Genomic DNA, 14675 nt, shown 5'->3' with positions numbered 1-14675 from the left:
TGCCTTTAGAGCAGCAAATATCAGCCACTGTAACATATATCCTTTTCCGCGTCTCCGTCAGTGTCTCTGGCTTGTCAAATCAAGTCATTCTTGATTTGTCAGTAAAACTGATAACATCTGAACCATGAACTCGTCTATCTTTCTGTTAATAGCTGCACATTGACAGAGAAAGAAGACATTTCTCATACTTGTAGGCTTAATGTTATTTAAATAATCGTTATGCATAATTACCATCTTAATAAAAGTATATAGATTAAAAGTCACATCTAATTCTGCTTTATATGTGTCCACTTGCTACGGATGAACTAAACTCTAAAGAAAACAGGATGGATATGAAACACTAACCTGCAAAAAAAATGGTTAAACTTCTCAACTGCACATAAATAAATAAGAGCGAATCAAAGGAAGGACATTACTTTAGAGAAATATTCCCATTCTTCACGGTTCTTCACTTTGGAAACTGGGTGTCACGTTTGGAAAGAGCCGCTAAAAGCTCAGAAAACACATCTCAGGGTAAAAACGTCCCCACAGACACGAGATTAGCTGTATCCGCAAAGATATTTTGTTGTTTGGGTTGTGCGTCCACATGAGACCGTAAGGGATCATTGTTGAAACAGAGTCCCAGAATGGATACATTTCAAAACGGCCGCATCTTTTCTTAAACAATGACTTAACAAACCTACATACGCCATAGTGGCTTTGTTAAGGCAAGGCAAATTTATTTGTATAGAACATTTCAGTACAAAGACAACGCCTTTAAAGTGCTTTACATGATTAAAATACAGGAAAATAAAACAGAATAAAAGTTGGAATAAAATGTAGAAACAAAATAGAACATGGGAGAATAGAAATTAAAAGCAGTTATTAAAAACAGTTGGACTACAAGTTTAAACTAATGATGTTTCAGTAAAACAGTTTAACTAGAACAGTCGAAGGAAATCCTGAACAAATGTTTTTAATCTTGATTTAAAGGAACTCAGGCTTTCAGCACTTTTACAGTTTTCTGGGAGTTTGTTCCAGATCAGTGGAGCATAGGAACTGTAAGGCCGTCGTCGTCCTCGGACTCCTCCTTTCTAACGAGTCTGATCTAAACGCCGTGTCTGATCCTCTGCTGTGATGCTGTTTACCTCTCATCAGTCGTCGGGCATGGACCGTGATTTTTGGGCGTTTCTTTGCCACAGCGCCACCAATGGGAGCGGCACACCTACTTCAGCCGTCTCAGTTCTGCTGCGTCGTCCCGTGTGGACGTGTTTTTTTTTTTTCTACTAATCGTTTCTGAAAACTTGCCGCGTTCGTCTCTGTGTAGAAAAGGCCTGAATCTTGCAGAGCTTGACTCAACGACAGACGGTAGATAACGATACAGTGCAAACAATTTAGACCGTATAAGGCGCTCAGGACTCATGCGCGGGTCAGGTTCAGTTTTTTATTAAACAAAAGTTTCTTAATACTTTGCCTCTGTGTGTTCAAGCACGGCGCAGCTTTCTGCTAAGTTTCCAGGAGAGGAGTCGTCACACAAAACTCATCCAATCAGAAGCAGATGTTGGCCTTACTAAGGGTTTGACCTGACTAGTAAATATTACGTCACCAAGTCTGAGCTTCCTTTGTGGAAGACGGAGCCGGTGCAGCTCAGCAGTCGCCTCAATCAGTGGAGCTTTTTTATTCAAAGCAAAAACAACCCATCAGTTTGGAAGGTCAGAAAATGGTTCATTATATTCAGAAACCACTTTATTAATTTATTTATTTTGGGCTGGAGTCCTCCTGGCACACTGAAGCCAGCAGAGACTTTTTTAAGTGAAAGGTCCATTTAACCTCAAACTGTAAACTGAAGTCAACTTTGGGTTTTAACATCTGTGACATTAATCGGTTGGAGTTTCTCTGGCTAATTTAGCAAACCACAATCCTGCCGCATTTATCAGCTCATCTTTCCTCCACGCGGTCTCCAGTTAAGCTTTGGGAAGGTGTCGCACGCTTCCCTCTGTGTTTCAGATAAAAGCGCCCGCTGTGTGGACCAGCGGACGGACGGTCTGTGATCCTCTGCCAGGAAGGGAAGGGCTGCTGTAATAGTTTCAGTCTGGCTGGAGAGCAAATAAAATGCGTGTCAAAGAGTGATTTAAAAAAGGTAATGACAGAGAAAAAAGTCCATAAAGACAGGAAGACAGAAGAAAAAAAAAAAGTTGTGACCTGTTAAGGGAAGTTAGACTGCTGAAATGCATTTGGGTGTCTGGTTCTAAAACGCTGCGTCTGTGGGTGGAGGGGAAGGCGGCGGTGCTGGAATACAGCCTGTCTGAGATGGAAAACAAATTTAAAGGACATGGGAACAGAATGTGGGAACGAAGTGGCTGAAAATGTGAGGAAAAGCAGAAACAGGTAACCGGAGGACGACAGCCGAGGCCAAGAATCAATGAATGAAGCAATTATCCTGGATTAAGGGAGGCAAGTAGGTGGAAAAAGAGGCGAATGTTGGGAGAGCGTAACGTCAGTCATAATAAAAGCACGCCAGCAGCTTCATAAAGCCGACTGTGGCCGGAGCAGGAATTTCCTCAGGCTGCGCCACGGCTGAACGTGTCTGAGCTGAAATGTCTCTGACCCGCAGATCTCCGTCCTCCGGCCTCAGAGGATCCGGGCGTCGCTCGCAGGAAGGCGACATGGACTCCTGCGCGGCAGCAGAGCGCTCCTCCGGCGGCCTCACCAACAGGAGCAGCAGCTTTTTCAAGGTAAACACGACCAGGAGAGCACACGCCGTTTCCTGTGCGAGAAAATGTTTGTTTTTCCAGGCAGATGTGACTCAACGCTGCGACTGTCTGGGGGAGAAACAGGAAGCGGGCCGTGAAATGGGTATTGTTGTCTTTTACAAGTAAAATCACCACCAGGCCACGTTGGTTGGGTTAGAACTAGGGCTGAACAATTAATCGCATTTTCAATATAATCGCGATTCAAAAAAACGCAATTTCCAAATCGCAGAGTCTGCAATTTTTGGCTATGTAACAATTAGGGAATTAGACACGTCCATTAGGTGTTGGTAAAATGTTTAAAGTGGGTTTGCCTCTACATGGAAGGGAAGACAGTTGCAGCAGTGAGATAATCTAATTTTGTTATTTGTTTTAGAGTTTATATAATCATACATAGCATTAAGTACAGGTCAATCAGTTTAATACATAGACTTGCTTGTTGGTTGCACTTTATGTTCAACAAGGATTGATGTCAAAATCAACTACAAGCTGTTCTCTTTAATAATATTCTGATTAATAGAAACATTAAAAGTTCTTATTTTAAATAGTCCTTGTTTACAAACGTCTTTATTTAGACGTCATTTTTGTTGCTTGTGGTTAATGCAGAGAAAAGTCAAAATTGCAATTTTGGTTGAAATATATTGTAGGCAGAACGCAATCATTTCTGCTCTGAGTTTAGATGCTGTGAGTGTTTTAGCAACTAATCTGCACAGCGAGGAAACAAAATGATTTGTTGTTTGTATATGTTTAAAAAGACATGATAAATTAAACTGGAAAAAAAAATTGCATTAAATCGCAATATTAAGAAAAAAAATCGCAATTAGATTATTTTCCAAAATCGTTCAGCCCTAGTTAGAACCCGACTTCACGTACTGACGTGTTTTCTGTTGCTGACTGCTTTTATCGCCTCCCCTGGATCATCATCACTCTCAGCTGGAGTTAGCCAGGCCTCCCTCTCACCTCTACAGCCGCGGCACAACGTCTAGTCACTGGCTTCACCTCCAGTTTCTAATCCACTGGGAAATTCTTTTGTTCTGAAGTCTGTTAAGGCTCTTCTTACCTCGTATATCTGGCCTGCTTCATCCTTACATGCCACCACGTGCTCTGAGATCAGCTGACCAGATGCTTTTTATAAAAAATACGGTTATAAATCCAAAGGAGACGGAGCCTTTGCAGTTTCGGTTCCTGAGACGTGGACAAAGCTGCTGCTGGAGGCCAGGTGGCTTTATCTCTTGCTGCTGCTTTTAAAACTCGTTTTAAAACTAGTTTTTTCTCCTTGGCTTTTAACCCAGAGGCGCCTGTGTCTTAATCTTTTACCCTTTCTAAGTACCTATACCTGCCGTGTATTAACGTCCAGTTGTTTTGTTCCTGTTCTCTCTTGTACATTTATTTGATCAGCTGTTGTGTTTTTTTTTTGTTGTTTTTTTTTTAAGTGCTTTCAAAATAAAGGGGCATGGTATTAATAACACTTATGTGAAAGTTTGCACCACCAAGAGGAAAAAAAGGGATTGTTTAACTGAGTGAGATCAAAGTACAAGACGAGCATAAAACACATAAAAAGATGTTTGGAAATATATCATAAGACTCGATAAAGTTACATGTGCATCAGAACCATCCCACTGAGATACAGACATGAGGTAAACGTTGAGGCTACTCCTCAATAATGAGCTATAAATAACACGTTTAAGTTTAGACCTCTATTTAGCCAGGCAGTATACATGCTGCGTCTTTCTAAAGTATTTAAAAGTGAGAACACGTTCGAGGCGCTGCATATTAAGCAGGGCTGGACGATATAGGAAAATAAGCATATCGATAAAATAGAAATCATATTGATTGATAATTATCAACAAATTCAAAACACATTTTAAGTGCAGCCCTGGCCATTTTATGCTGTTGCTTAGCAACCTGTTTTTAGCACTGAGCTATATAATACACTGGAGTGCTGATTTTGCCGAAAAACTGAAGTCACTGGCCGCCATCTTGCTACTCCCTACTCTCACAGAATCCCACAGGATTTGGTTGCAACAACAAGCAGTTTTCTGGCTGTGTCAAAACGTTTCACAGGTAATTCTACAGTCAGTGGATGTACTAACACTATCAACTACTAAGAAATTAGGTGTTGAAATATTTTAAATGTTATTCATATTAAATATATATAAATGTATATATAAGTACGTGTATATGTATATATGTATATATATGTATACACATATGTAAATATATGTTTTTGTATATTGTTATTTATACATTTATACATTTTAAACATATATATTTAAATGAATAAAATGCAAAATATTTCAGCACATGACTTTCTCAGTACTTGATAGTTTTAGAACATAACATAAAAGTATATGGCATTTGACATTTTAAAAGTCTTAAGCCCCCCCCTGAACATGAGAAAATCCTCGTTATTCGATGCTGTAGCGCACATATTCCCTAGTTACTGGGGGGAAATAGGGAGTACCAATATGGCGGCTGGTGGCTTCAAAGCGACTCGTTCAAACAGACGGTGATTAGCACTCCAGTGTATTATATAGCTCAGTGGTTTTTAGATACAGAACACACAAACACTGAATTCAAACTCAACCTTTCATTCAACCAATCTTTTTACCAAACTGGAAGTTTTTAAAAAAGAAAAAAGAATGCGTGATCTCTGAACTATTTGAAGGGGGCGGGGCTTGGTTCCTGGGTCTGCGTTGTGATTGGTTGGGAGGATGTAATGATGTAATATTAACCTACATGGCTAGAATGCAAAAGGAAGGAAAACTTTTATTCTATTGAACCTCATATTGTTTCACCGATCTCGTTAAAACCATAAACGGACTGCTCCAGGGTTCGATTGGTTGTTTTGCTCTGGTCTTCAGTGCAGATGCTGTCTTCAGAGCTACACAAACGAACCGCACCAAAACGGGAACGGACCTGAGCTTGTTTACCTGAGCTTGTTTAACTGAGCTTGTTTACCTGAGCTCGTTTACCTGAGCTCGTTTACCTGAGCTCGTTTACCTGAGCTCGTTTGAGCCAGACTCAACACCTCGGGTATGAAAACGCCTGTAGAGACAGTAACACGACCAACACCGATGCTCATGTGATGATTTAAATGAACTGTTGCATTTAGAGGAGTTTGTTTTGTATCATGCAGACAAAAGATAACAAGAGCTTCATTGTTGAATAAGCCATTAATTTATAAGACAAAAAGCTAAACTGAAAAACCTTTTAAATGTTGCGGGAATCTTTGATTTCCCTTTGGGATTAACGGGTAATTGAGCTCTGTTACGTTGTTTTTCCAGTTTACGGCGTCACGGCGTGAGAAAGTTATTCTTGTCATTTTCAAAAAGAAAAAAAATGTATTATGGTCATTATCCGTTGAAGAAAATGATTGGCCACGGAGAAGTAATTTTCCACAACAAAAACAAGTTTTCTGATGTCAAAAAGTTGTACATTTTCAATAAAAAAATATTTTTCCTCAGTTAATGGCATAAATGTGCGATGTTAAAACAAATATACCTCTGACATTGTGAAGTAGAGATTTTTAATCATTATTTGGATCACCTTGCGACCCCCCGGGGGGTCCTGCCCCCCCACTGTGGGAACCCCTGCCCTAAAGCTGCAGTGTTAGTGTTAAAGCAGCAATGATCCTCAGCTCTGCTGGGATCAAAATCACATCTGAGTAGAAATGTTGGTTCAAAGGAAATCTGCATGCATGGCTGTGAATGCAAACTTGAGATGGAGAGAACAGTAGAGTGTCTTGGAGACCCCCCCCCCCCCCCCCCCTCCCCACCATGTCATCATTTTAATTTACAAACATACAATAATATTTGATGACGGAGGCGGCAGGGACTTTCATAACTTCCCTGAGAGGATTGGAGCTCTTCCACAGCTGGCATCCATCATTTCCAGCATTCATTTGGTTTGTGGCACAAAGTTAAGTAACTCCGTCAAGTCAAAGCTCTAACTGAAGACGTTCAGAACCACTTCTCCGCTGCAGCCTCTGGAAATATATAGAGACAGCATCTTTAATTTAGGCCCAGTTGAGCCGCAGCTCGTAAAGCTTGATCTTCACACGACACTTTAGATGAAATATCTCTTCTTCTTCCAGCACAGCTAAATAAGAATGAGTTCCTGCTCATCAACATTTGTTTGCTTTTTAAAATCTCAAATAAACGCAAGTTTTTTTTCTCACATGTTACTATTTTTGCTTCTTCTACTTTTGGCTTCCTCTTTCAGAGATGGCCACAGCGAGTTATCTGTCTCCATCTAACCGTATCTTCTGCATCTTCCTCTCTCACCAGCTACCTTCATGTCCTCTTTACTTCCATCCATAAATCTCCTCTCTGGCAGAACCAACCTCCTTCTGCTGATCTTCTCACCATCCCTCCTCTGAACATCTCAGTCTGGCCTCTCTGGCTTCTTCTCCAGACCATCTAACCTGAGCCGTCCCTCTGATGTTCTCATTCCTCATCCTCTCCATCCTCGTCTCTCCCAGAGAGAACCTCGTCATCTTCATCTCTGTGTTACTATTTTTACAGCAGTACAAATATATATATTTTTAAAACAGTTGAAATCCAGGACATAATAACTGCTTTTTTTTGTTTTGGTTTCTTCTCTCTGGTAGTTTTGCAGGATTTGGTTGAGGTCTTGGCGTATCTTCTGCTGTTTCTGTGGCTCATTAAAGGGAAGTTACAGAGAATCAATCATAGTTCCCTAAAAGTATGCATTCACTGCAAAAAAGGAAACTAGAAGTAGGTAAAATTTTCCTGAAATTAGTGTATTTGTCCTTGATTTGAGCAGGTAAATAAGATCATCTGCCAATGGAATGAATATTTTTACCCCAAAAATAACATAATTAGCTATACTGCACTTGAAATACAATGATGGAGATGAGTTGTTTCTATTTTAAGGACAAAGATCATATTCCATTGGCAGATAATTAAAACTTGCCAGCTAAAATCAAGGACAAATACACTCATTTCAAGAAAATTTGACTCGTCTTTGGTTCCCTTTTTGCAGTGTACGCCGTGATGCTTGGTTTTCACATTTATTTCACGAGTGAAAAGATAAACCGTGGGTGTTGGGTTGTATTTAACTCTTCTAAGAAGAAGACTTCTAAGAAGAAGAAGAAGAAGAACACCTTATAGAATCTTAACCCGTCAATGTATTTTGTCTGGATCTTTTCTAACAGGGCGACACAAAACAGTGCTGCGTTTTTGGGTTTCTAGCAGCTTCATACATCTAGGGTCCATAAATGTTCCCTTTGTTAATAAATCAGAACATGCAGCTCGGGCTCTATGTTCTGTCGTTGTCCTGCAGGAAGCTCCACCTCCAGCCCAGGTCAGACTGTCCTGCAAGCCTCTAACCCTCAGAGCGATTCAGACGCTGCTCAGTCTTTTAAGAGCTCTAATTGGTTGATGGTACGAGGGGAAAAAACCACGAATGCGCTCCTCTAATCAAAGGAGAGAAATGAACTGATTAGACTGGATTCAGAAATGTGTCATGAAGCTGAAACTGATTTGTTGTCTCTCAGCATGAAAATGTTTAAACGCACCTTATTTACTTCCTCATCATAAATTTAATTTGCTTATTTATTTTTACTCGCCAGTCATTTTACTACTTTATCTATTTGATATGAACGCGCTCTCACCTGGAATGGCCTGCTTGTATAAAGCGACCGGATTTGGCAACACGGCCGACATAAAACGGAGAAAAAAGGTGGAGAAAACCGAACTGCACAGCAGCGCTGCCCGGTCCACAGCTCTGGGAGAATAGAGACGTGTTGAAAGGTAAATTGGTCCCTGGATCACGGCGCATATACACGGACTTTGTAGCGTGTCGCCGCAGGTTAAGGCGTCTTTTTTTATGGGCGTCTTGGTGCTTTACACACCAGCCTGGAATATGAGAAGAGAGAAGATGGCGTCACACAAGCTTACTTGAGCTGTGCATTTAACACCTCTATGGGGATGATAAAGTTTATCTTATCTAAATATGATAATTGTATGATTGTTAAAGAAGTTCATGTGCTCATTTCCTCCAGTCTTTAGTTGGATCAGCCAATCAGATCTCTCTCTGTTTCCATATTCCTGCTTAAAACACTCTTATGCTCGCTAAATTTCCTCCTCACTATGATTTTGTCACTTTAGGAGCTCTCTGGTGGCCTAAGATGCTGTGTGAATAACTTTTATCATAGCAAGGTAAAATGCTTATAAAAATCTTTGGGAAATCCTAAGCTTTTTCCTAAAATGACGTCACTAAGAGCAACTTTTAGTCTGAGGATGTGAACACGGGCTCTGGAGTTTCAGACCACATCTTTAAAGCTGTAATTGCAGCAAACGTTGCTCTACAAAGCATTAACTCAAGGGGCTGAATATAAATGTATACATTTTGAGAAAAAACTAGTTATTTATTATGTTGTAATGTGACGGGATGTAAAAATGTTTTAGAACTATGATTGCAACATCGCCACCTGTCCTTTCCAAACTACAGAGTTTTCTTTATTTTCTAATTCAGGAACTTTTCTTTTCTGCCCATCCTTTACTTGGATAGTTCAGCTTGGAAAGCGGTTTAATAACGAGCGTTTCCAGCGCATTTATTCAAGAAGAATATTAGTAAGCTTAAGGATTTCATCGTGTAAAAGATGCAATCGAGTTCAGGATTTGCAGACGTTGGGGCGAGTTTTGCTGTAATAATTCTGGGGATTCTGTAGAACCGGTTACTGTGAATGAAGTTTTCAGCAGCTCTCCGCTCCTTCAGGGCTCACAGGATGACAATATTTCTTTAACACTTTTTATTTTATTCTGTCTTTACCAACTGTGAGGAAACTCAGATGCTTTCTCCATCTCTGTTATTAGGCCCGTTAGACGCGTTCTGGTGACCGAAAGTAGAAATAAACCCAGACGACTGATGCCAGTCAGACACAAACCTTAGTTGTCGGGTTCTGCGTTTGTGTCAGTTTCCTTTTTGAGAGTTTTGGCCCAGATGTAGTCATTTAACAGCGTTTATTGTCTGATGACCTTATTTCATCGCTCAGGAACTTAACATGTGGTTTCCACATTCTCTTTGCTTTTATTCACCTATCTGATTCCCCGTCTCAGAGCGAGAGGTAAACGCTGTCCCGCTGCTCCGCATGGCTGAAGAACGACTTTATCCAGCCCTGGGAAGCCCAAATTCAATCAAATTCACATGTTACAGAAAGGATCTACATTTACAGACTATACAGACTTAATTAAATGTTGAACATAATTAAAAGTTAATTTATTTCCGTAACTTCATCACCATACATATTTTAGAGATGAATTACACACGTGGCGACATTTTAAAGCCATTATTTCTGTTATTTATGATGATTTTCTGCTTGTAGGGAATGATTATTTAATCAGACCAGTGAAGAAAGCAGTTTTATTATGTTGGATGAATGAAAACTATGTTTAATACCTGCTTAAAAGTTGTTTTTTAAAGGTATTTATGTCTGACAAACAAGGTTCTTTGCATCACATATTCTAATGTATTGAATATGAAAGAATTAGAGGATATTCAACAATTTTAAAACTTTCATTCACCTTTATTCTGACAATCTGAAAAAAATACGTCTGAGGGAAATATATAAAAAATATATGAAACTAATAGTTTGTTGAAGCTCTTTTTGGTTTGATTTCAGCATTCTGTTTTCTTTGGTTTGAGTTTATCTCAGTATCCTATTTCTGGACTTGGTGATATTTAAACTCTCTGCAAATGTTCGCCAAAACATTTTTTCTGCTTTTAGACGATTCCACAGATTTTCTGTCAGTTTTTGTTCTGGACTTCGGCTCCAAAGCTGTGATGCTAAAAAAAAAGCCAAACAGATCCATCTTCGGCTTCGGCTTTCTAGCAGACAGCTGAAGGTTTCGAGTAAAAACTGTAAAAACAGGTATTTATAGCCTTTGCCTGAAAACGGAAAATCCACCCCACAGCATGACGCTGCCACTGCCTTGTTGCGGTGGCAGCGTCATGTGGCAGTGTCAAGGCTGTGATAAAAAATGTAGGAATTTTCACCAAAACATCCATCTTGTGTTCATCAGACCATAAAAGACGAAACAAACTTCCTTTCATCTGATGGGGACAGTTTGGGTCTTCTTCCCAACTTAAAGTGGTGAAGCGTCTGAAAAAGCTGCTTCTCTAAACACTCGTTTAAAGTCGTGATCTTAGAATCTGCATTTGTGGAGAAGTGATTCCTAAACAACTTATTTAAATCCACATTCCAATTTAAATTCTTTTCTGAATGGCTTGGACTTTCCCAGAGGTGGGAGTTTTTAGTCCTTTTTAATCCTTTTTTATGCTGCACAAACAAACTACCTGCTGCTGACAGTCACGGTTACTTTCCAGAGCTTTCTGGGTCTTTGCCTTGTTACTTCAGTTAAGATGTTAAGTTAAGTTAAGATGAAGTGAGAGTGTGTATGTATGTATGTGAGCCTGCTTGTACAGACTTGACCCTGTTGGAAACGTTAAACATTTGCCGGCGTTTCAAGTTTTTAACCATGAAGATTAATCAATAAAAGCCTAAAATAATTTTCACATTCATCGTGTGACTATAAGCGGGCCTCCAGTTTCCGTCTTGCAGCAGTGAAACGACAACACTTATAAAAATAGCAGAGCAGGAAGCGCAGCATTGACAGCGTTAACATATCTGCAGCTTGTAAGGCTATTCAGAGGGTAGGAGGACGAGAATGTTCAACCCTGTGGTCGGCTGCAGGATTCTTACGCTCTAAACGGCCACTTTGGGTGACATCTGGCTTCATGGATCACAGCCTGTAACTAAAACAAGAAACTGTCGGGTGTGTGAAGTTTTGCTGGTTCTTCAGTTCTGCCCAGCTGCCCCAGGTCCCAGTTGGGTCGGGGAGAATTTGCCAGTGAATAACTCAGGTTGGGTAATTGAGTTCCTACCTGCCACAGACAGAGCTGGGTAGGAGGGGGGGGGGGGGGGGGGGGGGGGGGGGGGTTTGTGGCTTTAACTCAGCTGGTTCCACTTAGTCCTGCAAGGAGAGGGGGGTTTACAGAGTCCTGCGGTGACTGTGGTCTGGCTTTAAGCCTCAATAATTGGTAAAAAGGCGCCCCCTTGTGTTAAAAACCTGCAACGACTTATTGCGTCAGTTTTAATTCACAGATTAAGACACGGAGGACTTTTATCCGCCTTCTAAAGCCCCTTTCGATGCTTTTTACTTTAGAAATTTTCTTGTTTTGGTCAGTTAGGATTGCTAAAATTATTTATTTTTGCTAAATGTCATAATAATAGTAAAGAGAAGCTGCCAGTTGACAGAAAATCCTGTCTGTGCTGGATGGCTGCATACGGCGTCCCGATGCGCCTCAATGCTGGATGAAAGTTGAGATTTTCTATCCTTTGGCAACAACTGACTGCGTTGAATGTTTCTGACAATGATTTTAGGCGATGCAGCTGACTGAATCTGCCTCTGAGTCCAAGGCAGGGTTTCTTCTGAAAAGCCAAGATCTGCTATGACGTTTTCAGCCTATGAAAGTTGCAAATGGTTAAGATTTTTTAAAAGCATATATGTTGTGCAGTGCACCAGTCCCTCCTACAGCTGAACAGCCAAACATGATGATGCTGCTACATCAGTGCTTCACGGTCCAGATGACGTTCTGGGGTTTACGAGCTTCTCCTTTTCGCCTACAGATGTAACCAGAATAGCCAAACCCTGCAGTGTTAATTTTATCAGAGCGCTGGAGTCTTTCCACTGGGGGTGATGATGCTTTCCATACTAGATTCAGCTGCATCTTCACAAGGTCTTGTGTTTTTTTTCTGGGTCTGTTAAGTCAAGTCCGGTTTATTTGTAGCACATTTCAGCAGCAAGGTGGTTCAAAGTGTTTTCCATCATAAAAACATCATAAACATATGGAAACGGTCACTGGTTGTGAGACCAGTAACAAACATTAAATTGTATCAGGTGAAAACATCAGATATGTTGGTCAGTGTTCCTGTTATTATGGCTGAAAGCAGCTCTAAACTGGAGGTTTTAAAGGAACTCAGTGTTTCGGCTGTTTTGCAGTTTTCTGGAAGTTTGTTCCAGATTTATGGAGCAGAGGAACTAAATGCTGCTTCTCCATGTTTGGTTGTGGTTCTGGTTCTGGTTCTGGTTCTGCAGAGTTGACCAGAAAGAGACCTGAGTGGTCTGGAGGTTTGATGCAGCAACAACAGGTCTTAAATGTATTTAGGTGCTAAGTCGTTCAGTGATTTATAAACTAACAGAAGGATTTTAAAGTCAGTTCTCTGAGCCACAGGGAGCCAGTGGAAGGACGTTTAGAACCGGGTCCATGTTCTCTATCTTCCTGGTTTTAGTGATTAACATGAGCAGCAACGTTCTGGATAAGCTACAGTTGTCTGATAGATTTATTTTTGGGCTGACCTGTAAAAAACCGCTGCAGTGATCAATGCGACTAAAGATAAATGCATGGATGAGTTTGTGACGGTTTTGATTGATCTTACTTTCTAGGTTTGTAGGTGTTTTTTTTTATATACCTATAGGGGTGCCAGTCAGGTATCCCTCCTGACAAGTAGGATTTTAAGTTTAGTTTGTTTTTTTACCAGTCACACAAGGACCATACACTTCAAGGTGTAGACCCTTAAGTACAATGAATGACAATTGTTTTACACATAACACCAACAACAGAATTGTTTGTTCCACAGTTTTTTTGTATTTTGTAAATGTCCATTCAAAAATAAACATAAATCCCTTCCCCACAAAAAAAAAAAAAAAATGTCCTTGTTTCCTCCCAAGTAGGCAGGCTCCAACACAAATTGCCCCACAGCAAGAGCTGTGAATAAACAGAAAATACATAAGAGCCCATACACAATTTAAATTCTACAATACACCAGCAATATCACAACATCACAAACAAAACATACAAGAAAAATAGACTTACAGATCAGGAGATGGAAAAGTGGCACACAGCAGAAGCAGGAACAGGTTTTCTTTTGTTGCTTTCACTGGACAAATAGATTTACATTTATTTTAACTTTAAAAGGAGCACTGTTATTAGTTTTGCTTAATTTTAGGTTTTTGAATAATTCTAAAACTTACGGAAGATTTTGTATCTGTGACGTCATCAGCTTCAGGTGACACGTCGGCAGGGCAGGAGCACAGAAGTGGATGTATTATTTATTGTTTGGCTTATATTTTAAATGATCCGTGACAGAAAAATCTATCCAGCAAAGAGAACTCATAAAATACAGCCTGAGGGGTTAAACAGCCTCGGATTACTTATTTTTAAAGCCTCTGTCTGACTTGATTTGGTCGCAGTTGTCTGTCTCTTGTCTGTTGAGACACTGACATTTTTGAAACTGGAGTCGGGAGCCATCTTGAACTGCGGACAAATCAGGTGAGTGCATGTGGTTGGGGGCGTGGCCAGGGCGTGTGTTGGGCTGTCAGAGGACAGGAGGTTAGAGGGAGAGAGGAAGACAGTGCAGCCAGCTCTGTGCAACAAGCAGGTTGTCACAAGTTTCTCCAGACCTCGTTGGGACATCAGTCCTTTAATCCTGGAAATGTTCTCCAGGTGGTAGAACGCTGACTTTGTGACGTCTTTATGTGTCCTTGAAGGTTCTGGTCTGAGTCCATCACTACACCCAGATTTCAGACCTGATCACCAGTTTGTAGCTGTAAGAACTGAAGCTGCTACTGACTGGTTTGTTCCTCTTTAGGTCCAAAGATAATAACTTTATGTTAGTTTCTGTTCATCTGGAGAAAGTTTTGGCTCTGATGAGAATTTACCTGCTGACACAAAGAAGTCTCTGTTCTTTAGGGAGGATTTGAACCAACTGAGTCTGATCAGTTCTCCAGTCGCTTTAATAATATTTCATGGTCAACAGGGTGAAATGCACCCACACTTCTCCTTTAAACGTGGCTGAAGGCTGTCACGCTGGGGGCCGGTTTCTCGCCAGAGATACAGGGAGCCTTGAGAGAGAAGATG

General features: G+C 40.6%; 1 protein-coding gene and 1 long non-coding RNA gene across 4 annotated transcripts in view; one reads left to right on the top strand and one right to left on the bottom strand.

The window, feature by feature from the left end:
- Window positions 1–14675, top strand: part of LOC105917820 (ras and Rab interactor 2) — a 54695-nt gene that overhangs the window by 11492 nt on the left and 28528 nt on the right. For all 3 annotated transcript variants that reach the window (XM_012852736.3, XM_036137598.1, XM_021310721.2), the window contains exon 2: window positions 2594–2714. In XM_012852736.3, the coding sequence (XP_012708190.2) occupies window positions 2646–2714 (69 nt within the window). In that variant the 5' untranslated portion in view covers window positions 2594–2645. The remainder of the gene's footprint in view (window positions 1–2593; window positions 2715–14675) is intronic.
- On the bottom strand, window positions 13285–14139 carry LOC118563236. Its single transcript, XR_004931125.1, has 3 exons — window positions 13790–14139; window positions 13632–13695; window positions 13285–13523 (listed from the first exon to the last, which is right to left on the bottom strand). It is a non-coding gene; the product is annotated as an uncharacterized LOC118563236 (long non-coding RNA).

Source organism: Fundulus heteroclitus, chromosome 5 (assembly GCF_011125445.2).
Source record: "Fundulus heteroclitus isolate FHET01 chromosome 5, MU-UCD_Fhet_4.1, whole genome shotgun sequence".
Taxonomy (NCBI): Eukaryota; Metazoa; Chordata; class Actinopteri; order Cyprinodontiformes; family Fundulidae; genus Fundulus; species Fundulus heteroclitus.
Note: the sequence above shows the minus strand (reverse complement) of the source record. Positions and strands in the feature narration are given on the sequence as shown.